This window comes from Arachis duranensis, chromosome 1 (genome assembly GCF_000817695.3).
Source record: "Arachis duranensis cultivar V14167 chromosome 1, aradu.V14167.gnm2.J7QH, whole genome shotgun sequence".
NCBI lineage: Eukaryota > Viridiplantae > Streptophyta > Magnoliopsida > Fabales > Fabaceae > Arachis > Arachis duranensis.
Window position 1 is genome coordinate 98,935,684 of NC_029772.3, and position 15,618 is coordinate 98,951,301.

Genomic DNA, 15,618 nt, shown 5'->3' on the forward strand with positions numbered 1-15,618 from the left:
AACAAGAAATGTTACTATGTCATAGTTGTCTTATGGTAAAATCTTCTTCCCTTACTAGGTGGCCAAACAAACGCGTGGCGTATACGATCAGAAAGCATGGAGATCCCCATGGTGTAGGCACTCTTCTTATGGACAGTCACTTGTAAGAAATCTCGCTCCATGGGAGGAGCCCCAACCTCAAGTTGCAATGCTGCAAAGTCCACTGACAGTGTGAAAACTGAGAAGCATAGCGCCAATGAATTAGATTTGGAACCATATAGACCTCCAGAGAGTATTGCACACAGCTTCCCGTTGCCAAGGTCAACAAAATTGAACCTGGCCTCTTCTCCCACACTGGGATCAATACCCTCAAAACACTCATCAAGGTATTGATATAATGCAACACGGCCATTCTGGGGGTTAACGAGAATGGCCAAGACCTTGTGCAAAGGTGCCTCAGGAGGAGATTCATTCACATACTCATTTGTGAGGCAAACGGTGTAGTTGCGGCTGCCAAGACCCGGAAGGGACACAGAAATGTACGGGAGATAAATAAAACGACCGTAGTTATCACCGGTAATGAGCCTATCCTCTATGAAGTTCGAAAGATTGTTCTCAGAGGCGGGCTCAGTCGTCCAATTCTCTTTTATGGGGTCGAAGCGGGCCAAACAGGTGTCTCTATTTCCCCTCGATGAAAGAAAGAGGTTGTTGTCGAGGACGAACATGTTATATCGGAAAGGTGGGTTGCTGACGATCGGAGGAGCGATTAAGGGTTTCCAAGTTCTAGATCCAGAACAAAGAACGTAACAGTCAGGTGAAGCTTTGCCCTTTGATTTCATACAGAAGTAAACATCGCCGGAGCCTGGCGTGTTTGCGATGAATGCTTTGACAAAAGGGAGCGGTGCATCATCCAGTGATTCCGCACGCTCAAAACTGCCCTCCCCATCCCCAAATTTGAATTCGTAGATAGGCCAGGAGACACTCGCACTCCCGATTCTACCCGGGTCCTCGGACACCGCCATATAGATCTTGGAGTCGAACTCGAAAGGACACAAATCAAGCTTTGCAAGTTTGAAATGGAAATCGAACTCGAACTCTGGTGGAGGCAAACAATTCCAATCTTTGACATCAACTTCTTGTTTCTTTAAATTGCTTAGTTTGATCACGAACAACTTTTTATACGACACGAGGCAAATGCACGCTTCCTTCGCCATTTTAACCTGCTCCGTTTTTCGGTTTTTTGACGCAGCAGCATCCAATTCCGCCATCACTCTCTCCGATCGAACGAGATCGGTAGTGCTGCCGCAGCAAAAAGCTAGGAAAGCACTAGAAAGTTAAAGGCTGTGAGGTCCCTCAGTGAAATGCCTGCACATGAGGATAGCCGCTTCTTGATCCATGCAAAAAGGATAAAAACACGGTTTTGCTAGGAGACAATATTTTTTTAAAATAATGGGCTTTTGAATGGACCAATAAAGTAAAAAGTTATTCATCTCAAATTACTTCTTAAATCTTAAGGATAACTATATGCACATATAGGCTAATTTTTTTCCAAATGGAGAAGTTCATAGAGTAATACCATGAAATGGATGCATAGCAAAATATTGCACTGCTATGGGTTTAGGGTCACAAAACGTAATTTTTTTTGAATTTTAAAATATACCAAACGTAGCTTCCGTTTTGATTTTTATTTTTATTTTTTTTAATAGTAAACGCAAGTTGTGTTTTACTATGTCAGAAAAAGGAAAAATTTTTTGAAGCCCACAAAATGCAGGTTGCGTTTTGTACACAACTGTACTGAGCATGCAGAAAATATGTGCTCGGACGTACCGCTCGAGAGACTCTTGAGTATCACACGGCTCGGTGTCTCTGCACCGTCAGACCCAAGCAATATTAACCTTTCCCAACACGTGATCGTCCGGACCGGGCTCCCGACCAAAACACGCAATGCAGTTCTCCACAAAAAACTGGTGGCTGCTATCTGATCTACCCGTAACAGCATCCCTATTAATCGGGAGACCAAGAATATAGCTCACATCTTCCAGTGTTACCGTCACTTCACCGACCGGAAGATGAAACGTGTGAGTCTCAGGCCTCCAGCGTTCCACCAAAGCACTCAGTAGTGCAGAATGACCTCTCATTTCGCCCACTCGCGAAACATGTTGAAAACCAGTCAATGCCAATATCGCTGCAGCTACCTCATTCAACGTATCTGGATCCAGTTTTCTGAGCAACAAATTTCTGAAAGCCTGCAAAAAAAATGATAATTATTAAATTCTAAATAGTACCGGTTAAAACATAATAATAGTAATAAACTATTAAAAAATCACGAATATTTATCTATTATTTGTTAAACAGTATTATTAATTATTAAAAATTAATAATAATTTTTTCTCACTATCATAACTAGTATTATAAAATAATCATAATAACCCTCTAACTATAATAATAGTTATCCAAATATAACAATAATAACAATAATAATAACCATTTATTATAATAACCTAGGAGGCTTGTTATTATTAACATACAGTATTAATTTTTATTACAAAATATTACTAAAAAAAACCATTTATTATAATATCTATAATAATAATTTTTTTCCAATGTAAACATTATTAACAAAACCGTTTACTGTTGATGACAGTATTATTATTATTATTACTATCATAAAAAATAATAGTAAATCATTAAAAAATAATAATTTATTACACATTATTCTTATTAAATATTATTAATAAATTATTTTCATTAACAGATCCACTATAATAATAATAATAATAATAATAATAATAATAATAATAACAACGTTACTAACAATAAAAAGATTAATTTATTAGGATATTATTCCATAACGAGTGTATTCTTAGCGTACTTTTGGTCTATATATCAATAAAAACTTTGTAATCACAAATGAAAAATATGAATAAAAATAATACTTTTTTAAATAATTCTTCGTTTCTTTCCTAAACTCTTTCTACCATGATAATATAATTTGCCTAATAATAATAATAATAATAATAATAATAATAATAATAACAACTTTAAATAAATTTATATATTTATTGTTAAATATTAAAAAAATTTACTTACAAAATGAGGATGATCCAAATACTCAATAATATAATCTTCTGGTTTGGTATAGTCACGCACCATTTTTTTTCCTATACCATACCATGTAGCTCTTCTTCACCGAGCTGATTCACAGCTCTTTCACTCTCCCCCAACTATTTCTTTAGTAATGAGTTTGCTTTAGTAACTATGCTTCTTCAATCTGCGTTTCTCACTTATAAGGACCCAGCTGAACCCCTCCCAAAACACGTGGCACGCATGTATGTATAGAGCCTGCAAAACGTAACCAGCGTTTTGCTCTGGTTCACTGACAAACGCATTCTGCGTTTTGTTCAGTTCGAAGTTGGTCAAGCTTTGGTCCTGTCGGCATGCAGGACACGTTTCAATTTCTTGTTTCATTTCCACGCCAATCGCAGCCTGCGTTTTGCAGGTCTCTGATCTTCTTCACAGGTCCACATTTATAGACATCACCCCATGCATCCATTTATCTGCACTTCACCATTCTGTTTTCCATTTAGAAATTAATTTCTGGCACATATACTTAATTGAATATTCAGCCATGGTTAACCGTGCATGAATAACTCGAATAAAAAAAATCATCTAAATCATCTGCATATCTATTAAATTGAACATCTGACATATTCATTATTCACATTGTTTAATTTTTTCATTGTCAACTTATACTTTTTATAAAAAAGGATAAAATATATTTATTCAGCTAAAATTTGATAAAAAGTTTAAAAATATTTTTTAATTTTATTTATTTTAATTTTATTTTTAAATTTTTTTGTATTAAATATATTCTTAAATAATTAAATTTTTAAAAAATTTTAGATTAATCCATGCACAACAATTATATTTAATTTATTTATGTTAAAAATTGTTCTTATGTAATTATTGTTAAATTGATTTTAAATTGTTAAAAAATTAATTATTAAAAATATATGAAAAAGTATAAGAAAATAATAATGATGGCAAATAATGTGAATAATGAATTTAAAAAGAAAGGTAAATATAAAAATTAAAAATCAGATTCTTAATTAATTATTTAATTATAAATTTTAAAATTTAAAATATTAGAATTGATAATTATACACATTCGCACTTATTGGATTAAAAAATTAACTAACAAAATTTGATGATGACAAATATTGTGTTATTGGGTTAAACACCCAATTAAATTCTAATTGTTTTAATCTAAGTAATACAGGCCCAAATGATTTTCGTTCTTTTTCATCTCACTACAGAAGAAAGAAAGGGATAAATGGAGAAAGTGTTCTATGATAATTACTATTGTGAATCAAAGGCTAAAATTCTTTCTTGAGGACAAAGCACGTGCTCAAGAGTTCAGATTTGAGATTACTATTGAAACATTTCTTTTTGCTGATCTGAGGTCTTCGGTCAAGGAAAATGACCAGTTTTAAAATCCCTAATTCGGGGGTTAATTGAAGAAAGTGAAATGACAAGCTTGAGAAGTATATAGCTCGAAGAGTTGACTCAGAAGAGATCAATACAACATCTAGGAAAGAGGTACAAAAATAAAAATCTTCATCTTTCTGAAGACAAGGAGAGCGAACCTGATTTTGAGTTTGTTTTGAAGAGTTTCTCTGTGAATAGTTCATCAACTTTGGACAGTGTTTTCTAAGTTAAAGAAGTATTCCGCCAAGATGAAGAACTCAATCAGAGTCAGCTGAATCCGGTTCAACTTATAGCAACAGAAGCTGTTGATGCATTAATCTCCTTCATATTTTACAGTTTGTATTTTATTTTCAATGTATATCTTTCTATAATTTCTTAAGAGGTAAACGGCTGAAAGAGAGAAATTAAGAAAAAGCCTATGAGTGACAAAAGGTTGAATGAAACACTTGAGAGAAAAGTTTAGAGTGATTTCAGATTTTTTTAGGTGGTTTCCTATGTCTTGTGTCTTGTACCTGTGAGGTGCCCATTTTTAAGTTGAGTTAGCACTTAGAGTAAAAAGTTAGGTATTAGCATAACCAAGTCAAGTTAGATGAGAACTTGAGAGAGAAAGGATTGAGTTAATCCTAAGAATTGGTGTATATAATACTTTAACTATAGTGGAAATTCTACCACTGTTGTGGTGAACAATGGATGTAGGTTGCATTGCACAAGACAACTGAATCAGGATACATGCCTATATTTCTCTTTTCTTTCTCTGAGTTATGTTTCATGATATTTATGAAACAAAACGGAATTGTCTCATAAAGTTTTCGCTGCACGGTTCAAACAGATTCTAAGTAAAAGTTTGTTATTAAAGCCTTGATCTTTAAAATAAAAGAAGGTCATAGATTCAACGCCTCTACTCTAAGCCTTCTATAACCTTCAGCACTACGTACGGTTACTTCTAATTTTACCATAATCTCCCAATTTTTTGTTTGCACTCAAAACTTGTCGTCGTCAATCTTTGGTCCACCTCCAAAACTCGTCGTCGGTACTGGAGACCGCCGTTCTGATGCATCACCCCGCGCCACTGTCCCCTTATAGCCAGTGTTGACGCCGCTGCACCCCACGCCAATACCGCTGCAGCCTGACCGTGCGCCGCTGCCTCCGCAGCCCGTGCAAGCACAGCCGTAAAGAGAATCAATCCTGTCCAATTGGATAAAAGTAACTATAAGTTATCATATTTCCCTTTTTCTCCACTTCTTTCTATAATATCTAGACAATGGAATTAGCAGAAAAAATATATTTCTTTTTATCAAACTTATACAACATATTGTCACTGCTCATAGCCAATTTTAAAAAAGTAATTTTTATTAAGGTGATTTAATCCATCTTTATAACTTCCCTTTCTATTGAAAATTTCACATTTATTACAATTCAAATCATTTTAAAAACCATTATATTTTCAAATTCAGCTTTATAACTCCCTAATTCCTTATATACGGATGTTCATTTTACATACAAGAAGAGATGGTTGTTCTTGTTGTAAATTTATTATTATATTTTATTTTATATATAAAAAGAACAGAAAAGTTCTGCATACAAGCCATTAGGGCTTGTATGCTTTACAAGTTAATTAATGAATAAAAACCCAAAATGCGCTGCAAGGGTTACGTCCCATACACGCGCTATATAAAGATCCCGCGTATATATAACTACCAAATTTAAAAGATTTATTTCCTTCTTTGTTCTCCTTATTTCTAGATTTGCTCGTTCTCCTTATTTCCTTCTTCGTTCTTCTTCTTCTCGTTCTTCTCTCTCTGTAACTCCTTGTTTTCTATTCGATTTTTTGTTTTTCGAAATCAAAATTTGAACTCGTTTTGAAGATAATGGATTATTCAACCTCAGATTTTCAGCTTAATCAGGGCGAAGTGGATTATGAATTTGAATCTAACGAAGTTCTTGAGGTTTGATTTACATACGATTACTCTGAATTTTGTTGCAGTAATTTGTATAATATTGTGTAGCTGAATAATTCGTGAACATTGACTGTGAAACTAACGCGTGAACATAAATCTGTGGATTAAATCTAATGTATTAGTTTTGATTGATTATCTGGAATTTATAGCAGACGCTCGGGTGTAGATTAGAACTTTTTGGGTGTATTTTTACGGAAAGTGTGGGTGTATTTACAGTTTATGACTTTTTATGTTATTTTAGCTTAGTTGTTGTCGCTCGGGTGAATTATATCAGACATGATTGGGTGTGTTTTTAGTTTTTGACATGGTGTATTCTACAACATGTGTATTTACAGTTTATTGTTTTTTTGTTATTTTAGCTGAGTTGTTATCGTTCGGGTGTATTATATCAGACATGATTGGGTGTATTTTTATTTTTTGTCATGGTGTATTCTGTAGCCTGTGTATTTATAATTTATGGCTTTTATTGTCATTTTAGTTGAGTTGTTTCCGTTCGGGTGTATTATATCAACAATGATTGGGTGTATTTTTAATTTTTGACATGGTGTATTCTGCAGCCTCTCTCTGTTGTTGATGACCAGTTTGTTCCCAAGGTTGAAATGACATTTACCATCCTTGAAGATGCTGGAAAATTTTACAGGAACTACGCCAAGGCTGCAGATTTTTCTACAAGAGTTCGGAGTACAAATAGGAAGGAAAACGAGATTAAGAATCAATTGATTACATGTAGCAGAGAGGAAAAATGAAAATCTAAAATATCTCTGACCGAGAAGACGAATCCGATAGCCGGTTTAAACTGTCCTGCAAGAATTTATATACACACATTGAAGGATGTTGGTGTTTGGATCATTTCAAAGGTTGTGTTGGATCATTCACACCCTTGTTGTCCAAGTAAAGCAGAGATGCTCAAACAGCACAGGAAACTAAGCAGAGATGCTCAAGGACATGTTATGAATTATCAGTTCAGGGTACCAGCAGTAGCGAATAACTCTTTGGGTGTATAGTTACAGAATATGGGTGTAAAAGCACTGTTGTTTTTGGTGTATTTTTGTGAATTTTCCTATATTACAGAATATGGGTGTAAAAGCACTGTTGTTTCACAATATGCTGTTTATGTTATAAAATATTGTTTGTTTTTTTATTAGGGTTTAGGGTTTTAGGTTTTAAGTTTAGGGTTTAGGGTTTTAGGGTGTAAGGATTTAGGTTTTTTGAATTTTAGGGTTTAGAGTTTAGGGTTTAGAGTTTAGGGTTTAGTGTTTAGGGTTTAGGTTTTAGGGTTTAGAGTTTAGTTTTTAGTTTTTAGGATTTAGTGTTTAAGGTTTAGGGTTTAGTTTTTAGGGTTTAGGGTTTAGGGTTGATGGTTCAGGGTTTTAGGGATAAAACATCAGGGGGATAGAATTTTGGGTGTATATTCAACTTTATTTGGATGTAAAAAATGTCAGGCCATGGGTGTATATTTGGTTTGATGTTTTCCTTCATATTATAGTACCTGTAATTCAGACATTTGGTTTAGGGTTTTAGGGTTTAGGGTTTAGGGTTTAGAGTTTTAGGGTTTAGGGTTTAGTGTCTAGGGTTTAGGGTTTAGGGTTCAGGGTTTAATCAGTTACATCAATCATATAATAGTTACATTAATCAGTGTCAATATCTTTAGAATCTATCTGACACTTGGGTGTAAGTTGTGTATTCGTTTGCATAATCAGTGGCGGGATGTGCATCAGGCCGTCAAATTTCAAATCCCTAACTATTATTTTCTTCTCCTCACTCATATTTCTGAATTTTTCACTTAACAAATGTGTTGCACACTTAAGGTCCTTGGTTTGCTGTAAACAAAGAAAAATTATAGTCAAATATATTTCTATTATATAAAACTGATTTCGTCTAAGACATATATTTGTTCTTACATTTTTTCCAGCTTGGTTTCTGCCTGCCATTGTTTCTGAAATGAAAAATACACCCATAGATATCAGTAAGATACACACATACATATGATTCAGATATACTCATACATATGATTCAGATACACCCATAGACATGACTCAGATACACCCATACATATGAGTCAGGTACACCCATGGATATCAGTCAGATATTACTCAAACATGCATTAACATACAAGGTTAAGTAATATACATCCATGGACAAGCAAATATTAGAACAGTTGCAACTGATCACTATATTACAGTATATCAGTTCAGAAATATACACCCAACAAAATACTCCATATACACCCACCAAATCAAGCAATATACTTCCAAAAATCAGTTACCAGAATAACAAGAACAACAAGAACAATAACACCTAGAACAACTAAGAAGAACAGTATAACCTAGAACCAAGAATAACACTAAAACTAGAACAAGTAGAACATTAAAAACTGTAAAACCTAGAAGAACGTAGAAGAACAGTAAAACCTAGACGAATGTAGAAGAACAGTAAAACCTAGTTCTTCGTTTTCGAAATCTGGAAAATATATAATATGAGTAAAATAGTAACGTAACGTACCTTGAGTTTTATAACTTTGTTTTTTCTGGAGATTCTTGATTGAGAGTTCTATGTTGTGTTGATGGAGAGATCGAATCTTCACGACGATTACTTTCTCTGCCGTTTGCAATGTTAATCGAAAATGGAACGGTTGTGTTTTCTTCGTATGACTTGGAGAAGTGGAAGAGTGCGCCATTAAGGAGCGGTTTTCGCGAAGCGCGTGAATGTTACGCTCCATTCAATGTAATTCAGTGTGCGTGTGTAAGGAGTGTAGGTTAGGAGCTTATATGACTTGTAGGATTTTTTTGTTTGTATGTGTAACAAGCCTGTAAAAAGAATAGACGTTTATTTTACATATAAAAAAGATGGTTGTTCTTATTACATATAAAAAAGATATTTATTTTTATTATAAATTTATTATTATATTTTATTTTACATATAAAAAGAATGAATGTTCGTTTTATATATAAAAGAGATTATTTGCAAATTTAGTGGGGCTGATGGGATAACAATGACGTTGATAGAGTTTCGAGAATGATTAAAATTTTAAAAAGACAAGGTAAAAAATTTTTTTATTTCAATTGGGTGATTTTTTTATTTTTAGTGCCTTAGTGGGCCAAAAAATCAATCCATTATTATTTAGGTTGTTTAAATATTTTGGTTACCCCCAAAAATATATTTGATATAAATAAAAAATTTTAAAAATAAAATTACAACAAAATAAAAGTAAAAGAACATTTTTATAACTTTTGCCAAAAGACAAAAATTATTCTTCACCCTATAAACAAATGAAACTTGCATCTTGCTGGAAGAGAAGAATTAATTTTCTTGATTTATGAAAAGGGATTGTCGCAAACAGCGAGAAGTTGTCACAACTTCTTCTCTTCCACTTTACAAGACCAAAATTACACTTTTAACAACACCATTATCACCACTCTCAAGAACAACATCAACAAATAACGAATCGTGCAGCTGCACCACAATTCTCCAATGAAGATAATGATGATTGCAGCTAAGGAAACGGAAGCGGATGCGAAAGAAGTGCTTTTGAGCTCGCCTCCGCCGGCGGAGTCCGCCGTTCCAGGGGCTGTCAGCGGGGTTCGAAGAACAAGCCAAAACTGGCAGTCATAATCACAAGAGAGAGCGCCAACACGCATAGCTTACATCCTCAAAGTCGCGAGTGGCTTCGACGTCCTGGACGGCGTCGCCCCCTACGCGCGGCGCCGCCAGCTTGGGATCTGCATCGTAAGCGGCAATGACACCGCCACAGCGTTACCATCTGGGAGCCCACGGTCCCCGGCTCCGTTGTCACTCTCCACGGAAGGTTCGAGCTACTGTCGCACTCTAGCTCGTTCCTCCCGCCGCCTGCTCCTCCTGGCGCGACAAGCCTCAGAATATACTTTCTCGCATCCAGCGACAAACTGAGAAAACTATAGCAAATGCGTGGTGAGCTGCGGGCCTTTACTTAATTTCTTTGTTCTCCCTTCTAAGGGAAATACCGAAATAGACATATATACTCTCGGGTTTTGTTTGGGCCGAGTCCAGGTACTGAGCCCAAGTTGAGCTGAGCCCGACAAAGGAAAAGGAAAAGCCATGACCGAAAAAAAAGAGGAAAGGAAAAGGAAAAGGAAAAGCAAGAGGAGGAGTTGGTGTTGGAGAAGAGGAAGAAGAAGACGCATAGGAAGAGAGAGAATGGGTTCGGCAGGGAAAAACACAGCAGAATTCTTCAGGAGGAGGGACGAGTGGAGGAAGCACCCAATGCTCACCAATCAGTTCCGCCACGCCCTCCCTGGCTTCGGTATCGCCGTTGTCGCCTTCGGCATCTACCTCGTCGGCGAGCAGATCTTCAGTCGCGCCGGCGCTCCTTCTTCCCACTCTCACTCTCACTCCCACTCCACCGCTTCTTCCTCTCACTGATATCTCTTCAGGTACCCTCCTTTCTCTCCACCATCCATTCCCATACATTTTTAGGGTTTAGGATTTGTATGCTCACAGATCTGCCCTTCAAAATACATTCAATTTTGACTCTGCTATTGCACCTATCGCACAAATCACGCTAGGGACAGAAATACGATTCAATTTCTATTCTTGCGTTTTAGTTTTACTTGGTGATTGTAGGACTGTGGTTCTTTGATTATGCTGGTAACTGCACTGGCCCCTACTTTCTATTACCAAGTATTCCTTTTTGGCTGAAAATTCCCTTAAAAAATTACATTGTTCTTGTAGGTGATGGTGGAAGGAGGCTGGGAAGAAGTAACAACTATGGCACTTGCCCCTTTTTTAATGTCCATTAATAAGCTTTTAAGTTCAACTTAAACTGGCACCCTTGAATTTGTAAATCTCAGACTACTTTACCTATCTTGGTATTTTGTTTATCACTATTATTGTTGCTACATTTCATACATTGTGCTGCTTGTGCTTTGAGATTTTACATGTTTTCTTTCTTCATTTATGTTTGTATTGCTTTAGAATGTTCTCTCCTCCCAAATACCTTTTAGAAAGAGAGAAAACACGCAACTCTGTTTAATATCAATCACAAGTATTTTGAAGTAACAAGACTACTTGAATTTTAGATTGAGAAATCAGAAATACAACATTATATTTTGGTTTGTGTTGCATAGTCTCCCCTAGTTGTAGTCTTGTCGAAAGCCGTACATACCAATTTATTAGGTAGGCAATTGACACAGAACAACATGAACCCAAGGTATATATAGTTGTAGATTAGCATGACGAGACCAAAGAAAACAGAGATAATAACAATAATCAACGTAGCCCAAGGGATAAAGAAAAGGTTTTGATGCTGATGATGATAGTTCCTCCTGTTTGTGTGGCTTTCTTTCAAGATAAAAGGTAGGCCTTTACATTACAGACTGTAATTGTTTCCTTTCCTTGTATAACTAAGATAAACATGCCTCTGTAAACATAACTTTTACGAGGATGTTTGAACAAAATTCTACGTACGGCGCGGTACGAGGAAAAATCTAAAACTACGAAAAAAAGAGAGATAGATCATGGTGGAGGAATATTACACAGAAAGTGTTACAACATTGAGAAATATTCTCTCCTCTTTCCCGACTAAATTTGAAAGCTTTGCGAATCTGAAAATATTTTTATAGCGGAGAAATTTCTCTCCTTGTATCTTCATCTTAGATATATAATAATATATTCAAAACACTTGTAAAGAGGACTAATACACCACAAAGAGAAAACAATCATAAAAGAATTATTTTAAATTTAGATCTGGATCTCTAAAAAAAATACGGAAAAGGGGAAGAGAGGAGAGGAGAAAGACAAGTGAAAGGCAAGGAAGATTTATTTGAAGAACCAACAGGACAACCATATTGTCAATTGTTTCGTGAAAACGCTATAATTCACTTTATTCGGAAGAATTAATGTGTACTGAATAGAAGTTTATACACTCTTGACCAAATAAACACAATAGGGTTGGACAAAAATTAAAACCCAGGACACCACAAAGAATCGTTTTATTTATTCCGCATTCCTTGCTTATCATCACTATCACCTGCCTTTCCTAGGTTGCGAGCACAAAATGTGATGCCATTGATGAAGGGAAACAAGAAGATTGATAAATAGGGGCTAGTGCTTAAAAACCAAATCAAGTGTTTGACAGAACACAGAAGAACTGTCTACGGCTCCAAAGTTTAAGCTATACACTACAATAATTAGATACTCCACGTCATATTTGGCATTATCTACAATGTAGCAGAGTAGTGCCCATTGGCAGTGAGCCGGATGTTCAGATTCTATAGCAAAGGCAGAAATCTGCAGTTGCGAAAAAAATGTGAAAATAAAATTATAAGACTGACGAGATATATATACATATTAAGGTTCCACAAGAAAGGCCCAGGTATCCTTCCTACCTAAGTCTAATTCAAGCAAAAGTAACAATATGTAAAACTATACTGTAAATCTGTAACATATTTATTGATGATGAGACTAGTTTTTAACGAGATGATAAAGTTATATTATATGTATGCAAATTGTTGAATCACCAGTAGCTCTTGATTGTTGATGTGTATAACAAGAGATGTGTGCCACTGAGATTAACAATGTCGTTGAGGGAAACAAAGCTCAAGACATGGGGCATTGCTTGCATTCTGGAAGAAACATGGGGAGTATGAATGATTTTGAAGGAACCAGTCTGTGGGGAATATGAAACAAGAGAGTATGAATCAGAAGCAGAGTCATCCTTGAGCCACATATCACCATTATCAGCGAAGGCAATAGGTCGGTGGCGGTCCGGGATCCTCAAGCCACAATAAGAGTTGATATCAATGTAGAATGAAAGGCTCCAAGAGCGCTGCACGCCGTAGTCTCGCATGAACCACGTCTCGAATCTGGCGGCTCCAGGGACAACAAAGCAGAGGCAGAGGCAACCTTTGAGAACCCCGAGAGTGATGCCAGAGAGGCTGTGGATATAGTGGGCATCGAAGTAGGAGGGGGGCGGCACCCATTTGAACTCATTGGTGTGGAGGTCAAAGGAGCATATCAACTGACAAAGGTGGGTGGTGGTGGGTTGAGCGAGCCAATGAAGAGCACCGTTGAGTGAGTGGTGAAAGGAGGCGTTGGGCCTCGGAGTCGGAAGGGCAAAAGCAGTCCGAATTGTTGTCCAGGCCTTGTCCCCCACGCTGTATAATTCGGCCACAAATTGGTTATGGTGGCTATGGGCGGCAAATTGAAGGATTTTGTAGCGGTTGCTGTGGGGATCGTAACCAAATGAAGAGAAACCAATAGATGAGATTGTGGTTGTCGGAGGAGGAGGAAGCTCCAGAATCTCCCCCAACAGAGGATTGCACACATAATAAACACACCCACTGCCACGCAAGCACACCAGCCCCTCGCTCGAGTTCACTAAAACTAAATCCACGTCTTTCTTCAAATCCACTGCACTGAAGATTGAACTTGTCGTTGACTTTGACCTTGACTTTGACCTTGGACAGCTAACGTTACGATCGCGATTGCGATTGCGATTGCGATTTGTATCGGGTGCAGGTTGTAAGGAGGCGAGGGAGGAGGAGGAGTGAGGGATGAGGAAGGAGGCGCTGCCCCACGAGTGGAGGCAGAGGAGGCGCCTGTTATGCGAGAGGAGGAGAAAGGAGGTGGGTGCACGGGAGACATAAAGGGAACGGAAGCTGGGATCGGAGACGAGGGCTCTGAAGGAGGTGCAGACGGAGGCGCAGCGGATGACGGAGGAGGCTGGCAGCCTTGCGATGATCTCAGAGAGCAAGTGAATTGGAAGGTCCAATATGTGTACGGTGGCTAACCCTAACTCTGCCCCTCTGCAACCCCGACTCCTCTGTTTCTTCTTTTCCATTCCAATTCCCAATTCCCAATTCCCAATACCCAATACCCAATTGCCAAAACCGTTACTTTCCAGTTTATATACGTACTTAACGTTAATAAATCACTAATTAGCCGGAGCTACTTCTAAATTTAATATTATAATTTTGGTTTATCTAACATACACGTCACCATTTGATAAGATTATTATTAAAAACAATAAATAAATACTTACTCAAATCACTGAAATTAGTCTCTGAAGTTTTTACAATAAGATATTTTAGCCTTTTAACATTTAAAATAATATCATAAAAAAATTCTCATTTATTATAAAAATTTTTATTTAAATAATTAAAAATATTTGTACAAATACTTATAAAGATAATATTTTAAAATATATATACAATATGAACTAAGTAACTTTCGTAAAAGATATTATAAAAAATTGAACGTTTTAGTTTAATAAATATGTAAAAGATATTAGAAATTGAAATTTTGTATTTCTTTTTCTATAAAAACTTTCGTAACTAGTAACTTTATTATGTATTTTAGAATATATCTTAGCTACATATTTTTAATTTTGTTGTGTGATTTTTTAAGATGATATTCATTATTATTATTATTATTATTATTATCCAATAATGATGAAAATTTTAGATTGTAAAAATGATTTGAAAGTAATATATAATAGAAATATGATATTATTACTTAAAAAGTGGTAATATCTGTAATTAATAATTATTTATGTGCTAATTAATTTATCTTTTTTAGGTTTTATGATCTCCCAAATTTTATAAAATGTGTGTGTTCATGTAAAAGTCGTATACGTAGGTCTTTCATGTAAAAGACGTTAGAACCAGAATCTTTTTTACACAATACACATTTATATATTTTGATATATTTACCAATTTTTTTTCTCGATTACAGCGATAAGACTCAAATCCAAAATTTTTGAAATAGAGAGAGACGAAATGTCATGTAAGTTATGGCTCATTGACGAACCAAAACTTATACTCCATTATTTCGTGCATCTCAGCAAGTTTGGGCTAATTGGATTAGATGAAACTATGCCTCATGGTTTTTGTTAAACTGATTTTTATTTTTTATCTTTTAATAAAAAATCTTATTTAAGAAATGATAAGAAAATTATGGTAAAACAGCGGGAATAAGTAATTTTAAAGATATTATTTAAAATTATAATATTAGTAAATATAAATAAAAAATATTTTTAAAATTTCCTTCGTTTCTTTTATATTTTTTGTCGTGGAATTTCGTTCATTTCTTAATATTTTGTACAGAAATTTATTTTTGGGACTGTTATTGAAAACTGGGCTGAGGCCCAACACATTCTTGACTAACCATAAATCATCCTGGTCCGGTACCACTAATGATAAATAATAAGCAAAAGAAA

At 35.6% G+C, this 15,618-nt stretch overlaps 2 protein-coding genes across 2 annotated transcripts; one reads left to right on the plus strand and one right to left on the minus strand.

Moving 5' to 3' along the window:
* The first annotated feature begins 10,161 nt into the window (after positions 1-10,161).
* Positions 10,162-11,354, plus strand: LOC107465633 (uncharacterized). The gene is made up of 4 exons (XM_052251818.1): positions 10,162-10,230; positions 10,398-10,429; positions 10,486-10,834; positions 11,133-11,354. The coding sequence occupies exons 1-4, from the start codon at positions 10,162-10,164 to the stop codon at positions 11,220-11,222; spliced, it is 540 nt and encodes a 179-aa protein (XP_052107778.1). The 3' UTR covers positions 11,223-11,354.
* Positions 11,355-12,361: 1,007 nt separating this feature from the next.
* LOC107466927 (F-box/kelch-repeat protein At3g06240) lies at positions 12,362-14,276 on the minus strand. The gene is made up of 2 exons (XM_052260189.1): positions 12,920-14,276; positions 12,362-12,689 (listed from the first exon to the last, which is right to left on the minus strand). Coding segments are annotated over exons 1-2 (1,323 nt in total). The 5' UTR covers positions 14,242-14,276; the 3' UTR covers positions 12,362-12,688.
* Positions 14,277-15,618: the final 1,342 nt, after the last annotated feature.

Excerpts from the sequence above, each read along its gene's own strand:
- LOC107465633 (XM_052251818.1), top strand. The coding sequence starts at position 10,162 with ATGACACCGCCACAGCGTTACCATCTGGGAGCCCACGGTCCCCGGCTC. Across the intron at positions 10,231-10,397 it reads GTTGTCACTCTCCACGGAAG|GGAAATACCGAAATAGACAT; the intron begins GTTCGAGCTACT and ends CTCCCTTCTAAG. Across the intron at positions 10,835-11,132 it reads TCTCACTGATATCTCTTCAG|GTGATGGTGGAAGGAGGCTG; the intron begins GTACCCTCCTTT and ends TTGTTCTTGTAG.
- LOC107466927 (XM_052260189.1), bottom strand. The coding sequence starts at position 14,241 with ATGGAAAAGAAGAAACAGAGGAGTCGGGGTTGCAGAGGGGCAGAGTTA.